The sequence below is a fragment of the Lathyrus oleraceus genome, chromosome 6 (genome assembly GCF_024323335.1).
Source record: "Lathyrus oleraceus cultivar Zhongwan6 chromosome 6, CAAS_Psat_ZW6_1.0, whole genome shotgun sequence".
NCBI classification, from domain to species: Eukaryota; Viridiplantae; Streptophyta; class Magnoliopsida; order Fabales; family Fabaceae; genus Lathyrus; species Lathyrus oleraceus.
The window spans coordinates 504404292-504418304 of NC_066584.1; the positions used below are offsets into that span (position 1 = coordinate 504404292).

A 14013-nucleotide genomic window follows, 5' to 3' on the forward strand; every position below is an offset into this window, starting at 1 on the left:
CATGGTTTGTTGGTTGTAGAATAAAATATGCAATTGAGATGGTTATAATTGAAATGTTAGAAATTGAATGCATTTGAAATGAAAGTTTTGGTTTTGAATTTGAATGTGGTTTTGAATAATGGTTGTGACTTGGAATGAACCCTGTATGTGGTTGGACTCAATATGTAAGTCAATGGTTGGAAGTGTATAAAAGTGAAATTGGTGTAGGTTGGATTATGGTTCTAAAATGTTCTTGAATGTGTAAGTTGAAATTAGAAATAGTTCAAAAGGCTTATGGTTCATGATAAAAGATTCAATGGTTCATGATAAAATCGGTTGACTATGGTCAAAGTTGACCAAAAAATCAACTGTTGACCAAATTCAACATTCAGTGAAAGTTCATTTTTTTTATTATTTTCTCATGGAATGGACATTATGATGAACCGTAAATGATTTTGAATGAATGTGAATGGTTTTGACTTGATCTTAATGTTTGGAAATGAATCTTGAATATTTGAAATGATCATGAACCAAGACTTGGCTTTGAATTGGATTAATCAAACCACGGTATGGAATGAATTTCACGATATGGCCAATGAACTTTTCACAAACCACATATAATCCCATGGAATCACACCTTGAGACAAGACTTGAGTGTGCATGGACCATGACTTAAACCAATACAAGATTGGGATGAATTTTTAAACCCTAGTTAGGGCCAAAGTGGACAATGACTATGACCTGACCAAAGATCCCCGAACAACAAACACCAAGGCATTGAAATCAAACAAGGCATGACCAGGTTATGAGCTAAACATTGAGGGGGTGACTAGATGAAATGCCATGAGAATGGGAGCAAATGAATGTAATAAACCCAAGACTTGGGTTGGGGCCCAAAGGACTCAAACCCAAGTGAATGAGACCAAACCATGTAAACATCGTGAATGGATCAAAAACAAGAGGTTATAGGGGATAAGGATCAAGCAAAGGTGCCAACATTCAATAGATGAAAAATGGATGAAATTAGGGTTTGGGGTACAACAATATGTAACGCGTCGCATAATGTTATAAAATTGGTTGTTATTTTTTGGATAATTTTAGTGTTTCTAAAATTTTGCACTATTCAATACTAAGGTTATGTATGAACACTGGTTTGGGTGGGTCCAGAGATGCATCTCCGGACACACCTTCTACTTATAAAAAATAATGCAGGGGATTTTACGGGTGCGTATCTCCGTAATTCCTCTTATTTTTTAACGTATCCGGAGATGCATCTCCAGACACAAATTAAATCATTTTTAAAAACAAAAAAGGGGTATATACGAATGTGTATCTCCATAATATCCCCTGATGATATTATAGGGTTTGTAATGTCCTTATTGATTTACAAGTTCTATAAATAGGATCTCTCATTCCATTTTCTTCATATAAACCAGAATGACTATATATCCCCATCTTGCATTTATGTACTTCAATGACCTAAAATACTCACCTCAATTTCAGGTCTGATCGACAATGAAGGGAATTTATGATTCACCATGCTTGAAAAGAAGACTAATGATTATTTAAACGTTATGTGGAGTATGAAGATATTCTAAGGATGTTGTAAAGTCTTAAACCACCAATTTATAATTAAATGCAATGTTAAAGTTATTTTAACGTTAACTTTTATATATGTAATGTTTATTTTGAATTTAAATTAAGTTGTTTTTACATTATGTTGCCTTTATTCTTTGTTATTTCTGGTTTGAACTAACAAAACATATTTTGGATATGCATATCTGAAAATCTCACTGAAAATTGAACTAAGTTATGTTACAGAGATACATCTCTGAATAAACTATTTATACATACGTAGATGCATCTCCGGACTAATTTCTAATAATATAAGGGTTTCTTAGCAAATTCAGCTGAGATGTGTGTGAAAAATGTGTGATTGAAGATGCATCTGCGAATGCTATGGACATTTCTGACTTTTCGCGGTGGTGCGGAAGCATCATAAGAGTAGAAAGAGCATTTCCCAAAAAATAATATTGTGTTTGGATGGCTAAAGTCGGTAGTCTCGTCTCTTTTGGGTCAATTAATTTCCATAGTGAAAAATTAAGAATTTAACTTGTTACCTCCGCATTTTATCCTAGCACCCCCTAAAATAGTTTTTTTTTTACTTTAATATTCTTTATGAATTTTATATTTTTTAAAAACATTGTTTTCATCCGATTTTTACCAAAATTTTCAGAAATTAAATAAGTTTTTAGTGGATTTTTTTAGGGGCCTATGAATTTTTACCAGTTTTTTAAAAAATAGATGTAAAGTGGATAATTTTTACACCTACTTTTAAAAATATTATCTATGAAATCATTTTTTTTCATAAATCTATAATTTTATACCATAATTTAAAAAAAAAATAGTGTAAAACGGATTTTCAAAAAAATCCAATAGAAAACATATATCTATAAAAAAATATATGATTTTTTATTAATTTTTTAAATATGTCAAAAAACTATATAAAACATATTAGATTTTTCAAAAAAAATCGATAAAATTATAAATAAAAAAATCTATCGAATATAAACTACTAAATTTTTCAAAAATTTTAAAAAAATTATAAAATATATTGAATTTATTAAAAAAATCCAATGTGAAATTTATTTTTAAAAAACGGTAAAAAAATGCTTACTCGACTTTTTTTAACACATTTCTGAATTTTTAACTTATACTAGAAATTTTAAACTTATACTAATACATTTTGTATACGCTCTTTTTTAATAACAAAATGATAAAAATAATTTGAGTATTATAGAAAATTGTCGAATCAATCTCTAATTATTTTTTAGCTAGCACTACTTATATTGGAAAATAGAGGTATTATTTACTTACACTTTTTTCTGATAATAGAGATAGAGTGAGTACATTACTTTTTAAGAAAAACAAAACCGTAGTGAGTACATTTTGAAATTTTGTAAACATTTTCAAACAATTTTGTGTCATGGAAAAGTTAGGAGGATGCAAACTGAAAATCAAACCAAAGCAACCATATGTGCCAAATATATTCAACAATTTCAAATCAGTTTTTTAACTACTTGTGAGATTTGAGGTCAATTTTAATGTCTTTTTACCAAATTCATGTCTGTATAAAATTCTCAAGTATTCACAAAAATATTGATGAGTGTTATCATATGGATCTTCCTAAAAAAGTGAAAGGTGTATCTCTTGCAGACACTACTTATTTAACTTTTCTTATAGGAAACTGCAAATGACATACCAAGTTTTTGTCCTTTTCATAACGTACTACTAAATTTTAGGTATTCTTGGAATGTTTCTCTCGAAATTGGAGAATTAACGTTTATAAATAATTAATGAAACTTTACTCATTAATGTTGGATAACTTATTAAAAAACTAGTTTGAGTATGAAACTCTATCGTTCACTCCAAGCGATTCATTATTTTATCGTTATTCTGTCCGTTACTATTGGCTTTTTACTTACTAAGTTAAATAGTCATTTTTTCTTGTTTAGAGTTTTTTTTCAAATATTGACAAGAGTAATAATTTTGTTATAAAATATTACATTTTTATTAAATTAATTTTTTTTTCTGATTCAGTTGATCATTTTATACAGATTAAAAAGAAAATAAATAAAAAAGATAATAATATTTATACTAAAATATTTTTTATTAAATATTAAGAATGATGAAAATAATATTAATTAGAGAATAGAATTAAAAAATATATATTAAAAATTAAAATGGATCATTTATTTTATGATATTTTTTTATTTCAAATAGATCATTCATTATAAACTTAAGAGGCAAAGTATTAAAAATAATATACTCTAAATAACACAATTGATAAAATATAATCATTATTATATTAAAAAATGAGAATGACAATTATTTTAAAATATTTTTTTTTTAAAACGACAATCATTTTAATATTGAGGAAGTATTTTAATATAAAAAAACAAATATTCTGCAAACCAAACACTTTTCAAAGCCCAGAGAAACAAAATATTTAATTAAGTACATTTAATTTAACCTTAACTTATTAAGTACAATTAATAAATATATAATTAATTAATTATTTAAATATCTAATTAACTTTATTATTTAATTTAATCATTAATCAGTTAAGGTTTTTAATTGATAAATAACTAATATAATAAATTAAAATATATATGCATATAATATTTTTTATTATAATAATTAAATTAAGTATTTAATAAAATATTTCAATATTAAATGTATTAATAATTGTTGAGATAAATAATATAATTTAAGTTATGTGAAGTGCAAGTCCAAAATTAATTAGGGTTTAGGGTTGTTATAATTGTTAATTAGTAGTCAAGTCACTTATATAAATAGATAATTTGTAATTCAGTTTATACATCACAATTATTCTTCAATAATAGTAATCCTTATTTTCTTATTTTCTCTCTCTCTCTCCCCCCTCACTAAAAGTGTCTCACGCACTAATAAATTATTATCTAGAGCTCAGGTTAGGTTCTTGATCGTATTTTTAAGAATCACACATCGGTGATCGTGTTTCCGATATTGTGGGTTTTTAATCGCATTTGCTGCAAAGATGAATGGCACCAACGATATTTTGAATTATCTTCTAATTCTTGAAGGCAAGAATTGAATTCGATGGAGAAAACAGATGCAATCCTTGTTCGACTTTCATGAGACCCTAGAAGTGGTTAATAATGGTGTCCCTGAGCTTGCTGAGAATGCAATTGATGCTCAGAGAGACGTGAACAAGGAAGCGAAGAAGAAAGATTGCAAGGCCGTATATTGCATTCAATCGGCGGTAAATTCGGAAAATTTCGACAAGATCTCTCATGTTGGATCGACGAAAGAGGCATGGGATATTCTTATGAAGTACTATGAAAGAGGTGAGAAAGTCAATTCGTCAAATTGCAGACTTTGCGACGGCAATATGAATTGCTGCAGATGGGAGAATATGAAAAGATTGCATGCTATGTGTCAAAAGTGCAGATCCCGTCCATCTCATGAAGGGTTGTGGTGAAACTCTAACTGATAAGATGATAGTTGAGAAGGTAATGCGTGCGTTGACCTCTCACTTTGATCATGTTATCGTAGTTATTCAAGAATCCAACAATCTTGAAACCATGAAGCTGGAAGATATGGTTGGTTCGTTGGAGGCGCATGAGATTAGGATTGCTGAAATGAAAGGGGTTCAAGATTCAATACAAGTATTGCAGGCTCAGGCTTGGAAGAAGCATGATTATTCCAACAAATTAAAAGGCAAAGGAGACAAGACCGCAAGAAGTCTTGGTTGAACCTGAAAAGCATAAGGTCGATGATAAGGCTTCTAAGTCCTCGAAAATAAGAGAAGGAAACTCCTATCAGAAAGACAGAGAGGAAAAAAGTGTGCATTGTTATAACTGTGAAAAGTGAGGTCACGTGGCCAGGAATTATTGTGACAATAAAGACAGGGGAGCGAAAAAAGGCAAAGAGGAAGGAGTGAATCTTGCACGCCAAGATTCAGATGATTATGAAGATATGATGGTTATGGCTGTAGTTGCAGATGACCATATCGACTCAAAGATCTGGTTCCTCAACTCGGGTTGTTCGAATCACATGACCGGTCGAAAAGTGTAGTTAGCAAATTTCGACTCGTCGAAGAAGAGCAAGGTCAAACTTGCTGAGAATATTTTGTTGTAAGAAGAAGGTATTGACGACATATTTATTCAAAGGAGCAACGGAGGAAAAGTTATGATGAAAGATGTACTATATGTACATGGAATGAAGTGCAATATGCTAAGTGTTGTAAAATTGGTCAAAAAAGGATTCTCAGTGTTTATGAAAGATGGAGCCTTGGAACTATTCAACACTCAAAGCAATTTGGTCTTGAAATCTCCTTTATCGAAGAACATGACATTTATGACCATGATCAGTTCGACTTAAGTACAATGTCTAAAAAATATTATAGACCACAAGCATAGTTGGTTGTGGCATTTGAGGTTTGAACATCTAAACTTTTGATCACTCAATTAACTTATTACTCAATATATGGTAATTGGTATACCAAATCTGGAGATGCCCGACAAACTCTGTAAAGGTTATCTAGTTGGAAAGCAATCCAGAAAGTCTTTCGTTTTGACTATGTCAATGAGATCCTCCTGCATACTCAAAGTTGTACATTTATATGTAGGTGACCCTTTTGAAGATAATACCATTGGTGGAAACATGTATTTTTTTTCATTTGTCGACGAGTTTAGTTGAAATTTGTGGATCTATGTGATCAAGTGAAAGGTCGATGTATTTGAAATCTCTAAGAGATTCAAGATGCTTGTCAAAAACCATAGTGAGAAGAAGATCAAAGTTCTGCGGATAAATGGAGGTGGAGAATACACATCTAAGATGTTTGAATAATGTGCAGAACATGGTATTGATCATGAGGTAACTGCTTCTTACACGTCTCAACATAATGGGATAGCAGAAAGAAGAAACATAACCATATTGGACATAGCGAGATGCATGTTGAAGTAGAAGACTTTTCCAAAATCCTTATGGGATGAAGTTGTTTCCACTATTGCTTATATTTTGAATAGGTGTCCTACCAATAAGTTAAACAAAAAGGTTCCTAAAGAAGTTTGGAGTGGAAAACAACCATCTGTGAGGCAACTGAAGATGTTTGGCTTTATGTGTTACAAGCATATTCCTGATGCTAGAAGAAGGAAGCTTGATGACAAGAGTGAACCTATGATTATGGTAGAATATCATAAAATTGGTGCATATAGGTTGTTCAGTCCAATTAATAAGAATATCGCGATGAGTCAAGATGTTGTGATTGATGAAAATTTTGCTTGGGATTGGAATTCTAGTAATGCAATTGATAAGCCATTTATGAGTTGTGATTTTGACGAAGCAAGTAATAATGTCGAAGTCGAAGATATAATCAATATTCCAGTCAAATTCGTAGTAGTTTCTGACATGCTCGAAACAGAAGAAGTCAAAGATGGTGTAGCTAGTACTAGTCAAAGACCTCAAAGAACTCGGGATCGTCCAGTAAGACTTCAAGACTATGAAGTAATCGGTGATGATGAAGTCACACCAGATGGAGAATTAGTTCATTTCTCCTTACTTACAGGTGTTAAATCAATCAACTATAGTGAAGCCTTAAACGATAAACAGTGAAAGTCATCTATGGTCGAAGAGTTGGTCGAATTTCCAGCACATACAAAAGTTATCAAAGTGAAGTGGGTGTTCAAGTTGAAGCACAATGTTGATGGGGTGATAGCAAGACATAAGGAAAAATTGGTAGCTCGAGGTTTCCTTTAGAGACAATGAGTCGATTACTCTGAAGTATATGCACCAGTAGCAAGATTGGAGATTGTTCGACTAGTCGTTTCCTTGGCATGCAATCAAGACTGGTCGACATTTCACATAGATGTGAAATCAACACTTTTGAATGGACCTTTGGATGAATAGGTGTATGTCACACAACCTCCTAGGTTTGTGATTCAGGGGGAAGAAAGGAAAGTATACAAGTTGCGCAAAGCGCTTTATGGTCTCAAGCAGGCACCTAGGGCATGGAGCAAGAATATCGACTCATACTTAGTCGAATTGGGATTCGTCAAATGCGAATCTGAGTATGGTGTCTATGTTCAGGTTGTGGCACAAGATATAAAAATCATCTGCTTATATGTCGATGACTTGCTAGTGACTGGAAATAGCTTGGAGAACCTGTCAAAGTTCAAAGAGATGATGAAAAAGGAATTTGAAATGTTGGATATGGGAAGTTTGTCGTACTTCCTAGGCATGTAATTTCAAATGTCGGAGCAAGGTATGGTGTTACATCAAATAAAGTATGTCAAAAAGATACTCAAGAGATTCTGGATGGATGATTCGACTGCTACATCTTCACCTGTCGAACCAAATTTGAAGTTGGAGAAGCATAGAGAGGAAGACAGAGTCCACGCAACTTTGTTCAAACAAATTGTTGGATCTCTAAGATATGTGTGCAATAGTTGACCTGATATAGATTTCTCAGTTGGATTAGTGAGCAGATACAAATACATAACTGGAAATAAATTCTCCAAACTTATAAAAATTTATAAAAATCAAAATAGAACATAATTAATCACTACATTTAAGAGAATTAAGAAATATACCTATATATAGTACAAATATAGATCATGCGGCCTACATACATAGATGTTGGTTCTAAGAAAGGTGAGTATTCGAAATGAAATTGTAAGATGTGTTCACATATAATATAGAAATGTGTTTAATAGTATGACTAGTGGAAGGAATCCACTAGATAGATATTTGATGTGTGTTGAAAATGGGAGCAAAAGTTGACGTATGTAGGAAGGTCACATATTGAAAAAGCAATAGAATGAAACATAGTGTTTGTTGTTCCCCACCACCCACATTGCCTTTGCATTCTGCACGCCAAAGTAACCTTACTAATAAGGTAAATCCAAATGGAACCTTCCAACTCACGCTTCCTTATGTTCTTTTGCTTTCGTTACTTGTGTAGCAGTTAGTATCATCAAACAACATTTCGAATCTTCTCTTTATCTTTCTTTTTTCTATTGTCTCATTGTTTTCTTCACTCATGGAGTATCACCACTCACACTATAAAACCAGGGAGATCTAAAATATATTTTTTAAAAAAATTTAAAAGCAAAATGAATGTAATAATAAATAATATCAACAGCTTAAAGTTTAAATCAGAATGACTAAATAATTTTTTTTTTTATGTTTAATTAATGTAAAAAAAAATTATTTTTTATCTATGTAATATATTTTTTATTGTTATTACTTTATTATCAAAAACATAAACTAACTTTTTTTAAAATAAAAAATAAAATAGAAATGAATGATGTTAAAAGAGAGAGGCTGTGGCCCCCGCCTACCCCATGGATGAGTTTAATTAGAGAAGCAACCGAACCAAATATATAGAGCATGCATTCTCCAACTCCTTCATCTTCCAATATAACTTTTCTATATCCATGGAGGGATTAACAGGGCTTACTCATCTCTTTGTGACAATGTTTCTCGCTGGATTCGGCGGAGTTATTGTTATTCCGGCCATCACCGACGTCACCATGGCGGCACTTTGCCCTGGCCTAGATCAATGCTCTCTTGCCATTTATCTCACTGGTTTTCAACATGCTGTGAGTTTTCTTTTTTTTTTATACAAATTAGAATGCTCTTCCTTCTTCTTCTGAAAAATAAAAATAAAATAAACTCTTCATTCGGTGGAGGCAAAACGGTTCGTGCACTCATTAATTAAACGGTTCATTAATTAAACCCTTAATTAAATTAGCTTATCATAAAAGTTTTAGTTTAATTCAATTATACTCAATGTCAGATATTTTTTTATTTTATTTTATTTTAAACTTGATGCGGCTTTTCATGACTATGATTTTTTAGCTTTTAAACATTAGATTGAGAAAATTAATTCATGTATATAAAATGTTATTGTGAAATTAAAATATTACCAATACTTAATGTTTCGGAAATTATTGAATCTTTTTTATATGAAAATGAAAAATAAAAAGTTGTTGATTTTGTGGTGCAGATGATTGGAGTAGGGTCCGTGTTGACAACACCCTTAATTGGGAATTTGTCTGACCGATATGGGAGGAAAGCTTTGATCACACTTCCTCTCACAGTATCTCTCATTCCTCAAGGTACTATCTATAACCACTTCAACTCTTTTTAAGATTCACTATTTTCTATCTTCATTTTTAAAACAAAATGAATTGGTTTGTTATGACTTGTATACCCTACCACATTCCACAATTGTGTTTAGTGACTCGTCCATCTGCTTTTTATTGGGGAATTAATAACTTTACTTTCTTCAACCGATTATTAGAGTATGGGGCACACCACTTACATTAAATTATAAGTCATTTTCTTAAAAATATTGGTATTAGAGTTGTCAAAATAGAACATATCCATTTGACCGACTTACTCGACTGATCCGTGAATCATATATTTTATCATAGGTTGAACCGTAAAAACTTTTAAAAAATACAACTTTATCGTCGGATGACCCCACATCTATGACGCTATTATCTTTATGGTGTTATAGTTTTTTTTGGAATTTTCTATTACATTTATCGGAAATTTTGAAGAAATATCAAAAATTTTCATTAAAAAAATGATTATTTTTTATTTAAAAAATGAAAAAAAATACTGGAAAATTTTCAAAAAAATTCCAAAGTTTTAATTATTTTTTTATATTATCGGATATTTCAAAAATTTCAATAAACTAAATCACTTTTCAAAATTTCCAAAAAACTACAGTATTTTTCAAAATTTTCGAAAATATTAAAAGATTATTATTTTTTATTTATTGAATATGAACTATCAAAATTTTAAAAATTCCGAAAAAATAACACAATATTGGATAAAATCCAGTATGTTAATTTTTTTTTCAAAAAAAACAACAAATTTCTACTAGAAATTTGAAATGAATTATTAAATTTGATTCGAATTTCTTTACTCGAAATTATCTATGAACAATTTGAAAATTATAAAAATATGTTGGAGTGTCGGAAACAATTGTGGGGTAACCCTATGGGCCGAAGCGGGCTGGATTAGACCGGTTGACAGCCATAATTGATACGTACTCCCTTAGTGGGAACCCTATGATTCATCCACCTTACCACTCCTCATGTAAGATGTGCTACCCTTTGAACCTTTTGCTGATGATACTGTTACCACTCCTTTTGCTTTTCATATACTTCATCAAATATCTTCTTGTCACAGTCATAAACATCCCAACATTTACCTTTTTCTTTCTCTTTTGGTTTAACTAACTTTAACAACACTAATTAGTGATGATGATTTTGTTATTCATTTTTTAAAATTATTTGTATGGGTTAAAACAAGTTTAATTAAGTGGCTAGTGGCTACGTACTAATGTCTTGTGTATATGCAGCTATATTGGCATATAGTAGAGATACAAAATTCTACTATGCATACTATGTGGTCAAAACTCTTGCTGCCATTGCTGGTGAAGGCAGCTTCCATTGCCTAGCTCTTGCTTATGTGGTACTTCACAATCTCATTAACCTGATTCCGATTCACTTTGCTGCTAACTACTGTTCAATTGATTCAAAAAAGTTAACATGTGCTTTAATTTTGATTTACTTATTAGGCAGACAAAGTTCCAGTTGGGAAAAGAGCATCAGCATTTGGAATTCTTGCTGGTGTTGGATCAGCATCTTTTGTTGGTGGAACATTAGCGGCTAGATTTCTATCCACACCTTTGACATTTCAGGTTACATAGTAAAATCAAATTTGCTTCTTAACAATGTTTTAGGTAGGGGTGGTAATCGGGCATGCACACACTGCAAAAGTCCGTAAAAAACGGGGGGGAACGGATATAATTGAGGGTGCAGACCTAAAATCATGGTCCGTCCTGGAAAAAAAATGAGAGCGGACGGACATAGTTGAGGGTGTGAGCCTAAAATCTTGGTATGCCCTGTGAGGGCGGGGTAGACATGTGGGCCTTGTGCCTCTAAAGGCTAAAAGTTACAAAGTTCTTGTTTATGCCCACGCCTACGCAAAAAAAAAAAACGGAACAGGACGGACATATTAGAGGATGAGGGTCTAAAACTTTGGCATGTACCGCAAAAATATGCGGGCATATCCGGCGGGATAGACGTGTTTTATCACCCTTAGTTTTAGGAAAAAGAATACTTAAATTTGTTAGTGAGCTACTCAGAATCAGGGTTTCAAAAAGTGGCAGTGATGACATTGTGATTGAGCCGTGGTCCTTGTTAATGCAGAGAATCGTGGTCAAATGCAACATATGCGACCATAATTGTGGCCGCATTATGGTTTCAACAAATCGCAATCGTGGACCTTTTATTGAAAACCCTGCTCAGAATACCCTTATTTTTATTTTTCTGAATTTGTGATTGGTTTATACAGGTTGCTTCAGTGTTTTCTATGATAGCATTGGTGTACATGAGAATTTTCCTCAAGGAAAGTGCTCCTATGAGTCAACCATTATTGAAAGAGTCAGAGGAACCATGCATTCAACAGTCTGAGGATGATATGCAACAAAAAACATTTAAGAAACTGCCTTCAATGGGGGATGTAATTTGTTTGCTTAAGTGTAGGTCAGTGCACATTGAGAACATTAATCCATTTTTGAGAAAAGCTCTTTGTAATCACTTCATTTGATAGATTTTATTGATCTTACAAGCTTTCACTTTTGCAGCCCTACTTTCTCACAAGCAGCAATTGTTTTGCTCTTCAATAGTCTCGCAGACGGCGGTTTGATGGCAGTATTGCTGGTAAAGTATTACTACTTTCTTCCCGAATACAATCAATTCATGAGATACTGCAAATTTCAAACAAGCAACTGTCTATAGATATTGAATAATCATAAACCAAAATTCTGTAAACATGCAGTATTATTTGAAGGCACGATTTCAATTCAACAAGAATCAGTTTGCCGATTTGATGATGATCTCTGGGATCGGAGCTACTCTGACACAAGTATGTCATAATCCTAGTTGAATTCACTATATTTTCTGTTTCCGTATACTAACTAACATATCGTTTGTTGCGTACTCGCGATTCTTTTCCAGCTATTTCTCATGCCGATATTAGTACCTGCTGTAGGAGAGGAGAAGTTGCTCACAACAGGGCTCTTTGTTTCCTGCATAAATGTAAGTTCAAGCCTGATATTTGACAGTATCCTCAATTTCTTGTTTGACATGCTGCTAATAGTTTGTTATGTTATGCAGATATTCGTATACAGTATAGCGTGGTCGTCATGGGTAATTATTTATGAAAACCTTATTATTTACTAAAGTTTTTTTTTTATTTTGCAAAATAATCCTTCAAGAGTGTTGAAATTGAAAACCATGCAGGTTCCATATGCTCTAGCAGGTTTCTCTGTTTTAGGCGTTCTCGTGCGACCAACTGTAAGTTTCTGATTTATATCTGTTATTACTCTCTTTCATATATTCATATTTGTTTTTGTTTCAATACCTTGGAACAGATAACCAGCATTGCATCGAAACAAGTTGGACCGAATGAACAGGTATCTGAATGACGGAAAATAAAAGACATTTGATTCCCTCTTACTTACTATTGTAAATGCTATGAACAAATTTGAAAACTCTGCTCAACTTCATCTCTATATGCTTAGAAGTTCAATCTTTGATTTAGGGAATGGTTCAAGGATGTCTCTCAGGAATCACTTCAGTCGCCAACATCATTTCTCCATTAATTTTCAGTCCACTGACAGGTAAGACAATAATCAGGAGTAAAGTCTACAGACACATATAATACTACTGAATTAAGAGAAAAATCAGAAACTGATAAGCTTCTACTGTATGCAGCCTTGTTCCTGTCAGAAGACGCACCGTTTAATTTTCCAGGATTCAGCCTAATGTGCCTTGGGCTAATACTGGTAAGATTACCCTTCATCACTTATCAAGTAGTTCTTCCAATTTTCTTCTGCCATGAAGTTGACATATTACATTGTATTGCAGATGACAGCATTTTTCCTTAGTCTTATGATTCGTGCTGCGCCTCCTATTGTTGGCGACAAAGTTAGTAGTAACCGTTGCACAGACACCTTGGTCTGAGGTGGGAGATAAATCTGCCTATTATTTATGCGCAGAAGCAACAAACATTATATTTCATTCATCATTTTGCCTCTCCAAAAAGTGTTGTACATAACCTGTGAGAGATAAGTTGCAAAATAATAGAATGAAACATACTTTAGGTGTAGGTTCTACTTCTACTCAAGACATCTACATGCTTTGACACACGGAGACACCAAGAACACACAAAGGCGAATTACAGAAAAAGAAACATGACTCATGACTCAGTGAAGTTGGTTTTGAAAATAGTAATCAGGTGAACCACTGCTAAGTCACAGAATTTTCTGCAATTATGAAGAGGGAATGTGGTAATGTATTTATGAACCACATTATCTTACAGCCTTAGACTTATGTTGTTTAATCATCCTTTCTGTGAAGAACTGTAATATTTAGTATGTTATATGTTATGGATGATTGTGTTAAG

At 32.4% G+C, this 14013-nt stretch overlaps 1 protein-coding gene across 1 annotated transcript; it reads left to right on the forward strand.

Annotated features, from left to right (window-relative positions):
* Positions 1-8877: 8877 nt before the first annotated feature.
* Positions 8878-14012, forward strand: LOC127098147 (uncharacterized). Its single transcript, XM_051036655.1, has 14 exons — positions 8878-9125; positions 9533-9644; positions 10901-11013; positions 11120-11242; positions 11899-12089; positions 12191-12266; positions 12385-12471; positions 12564-12644; positions 12723-12755; positions 12849-12902; positions 12980-13021; positions 13150-13228; positions 13323-13393; positions 13476-14012. The coding sequence occupies exons 1-14, from the start codon at positions 8961-8963 to the stop codon at positions 13569-13571; spliced, it is 1323 nt and encodes a 440-aa protein (XP_050892612.1). The 5' UTR covers positions 8878-8960; the 3' UTR covers positions 13572-14012.
* Position 14013: the final 1 nt, after the last annotated feature.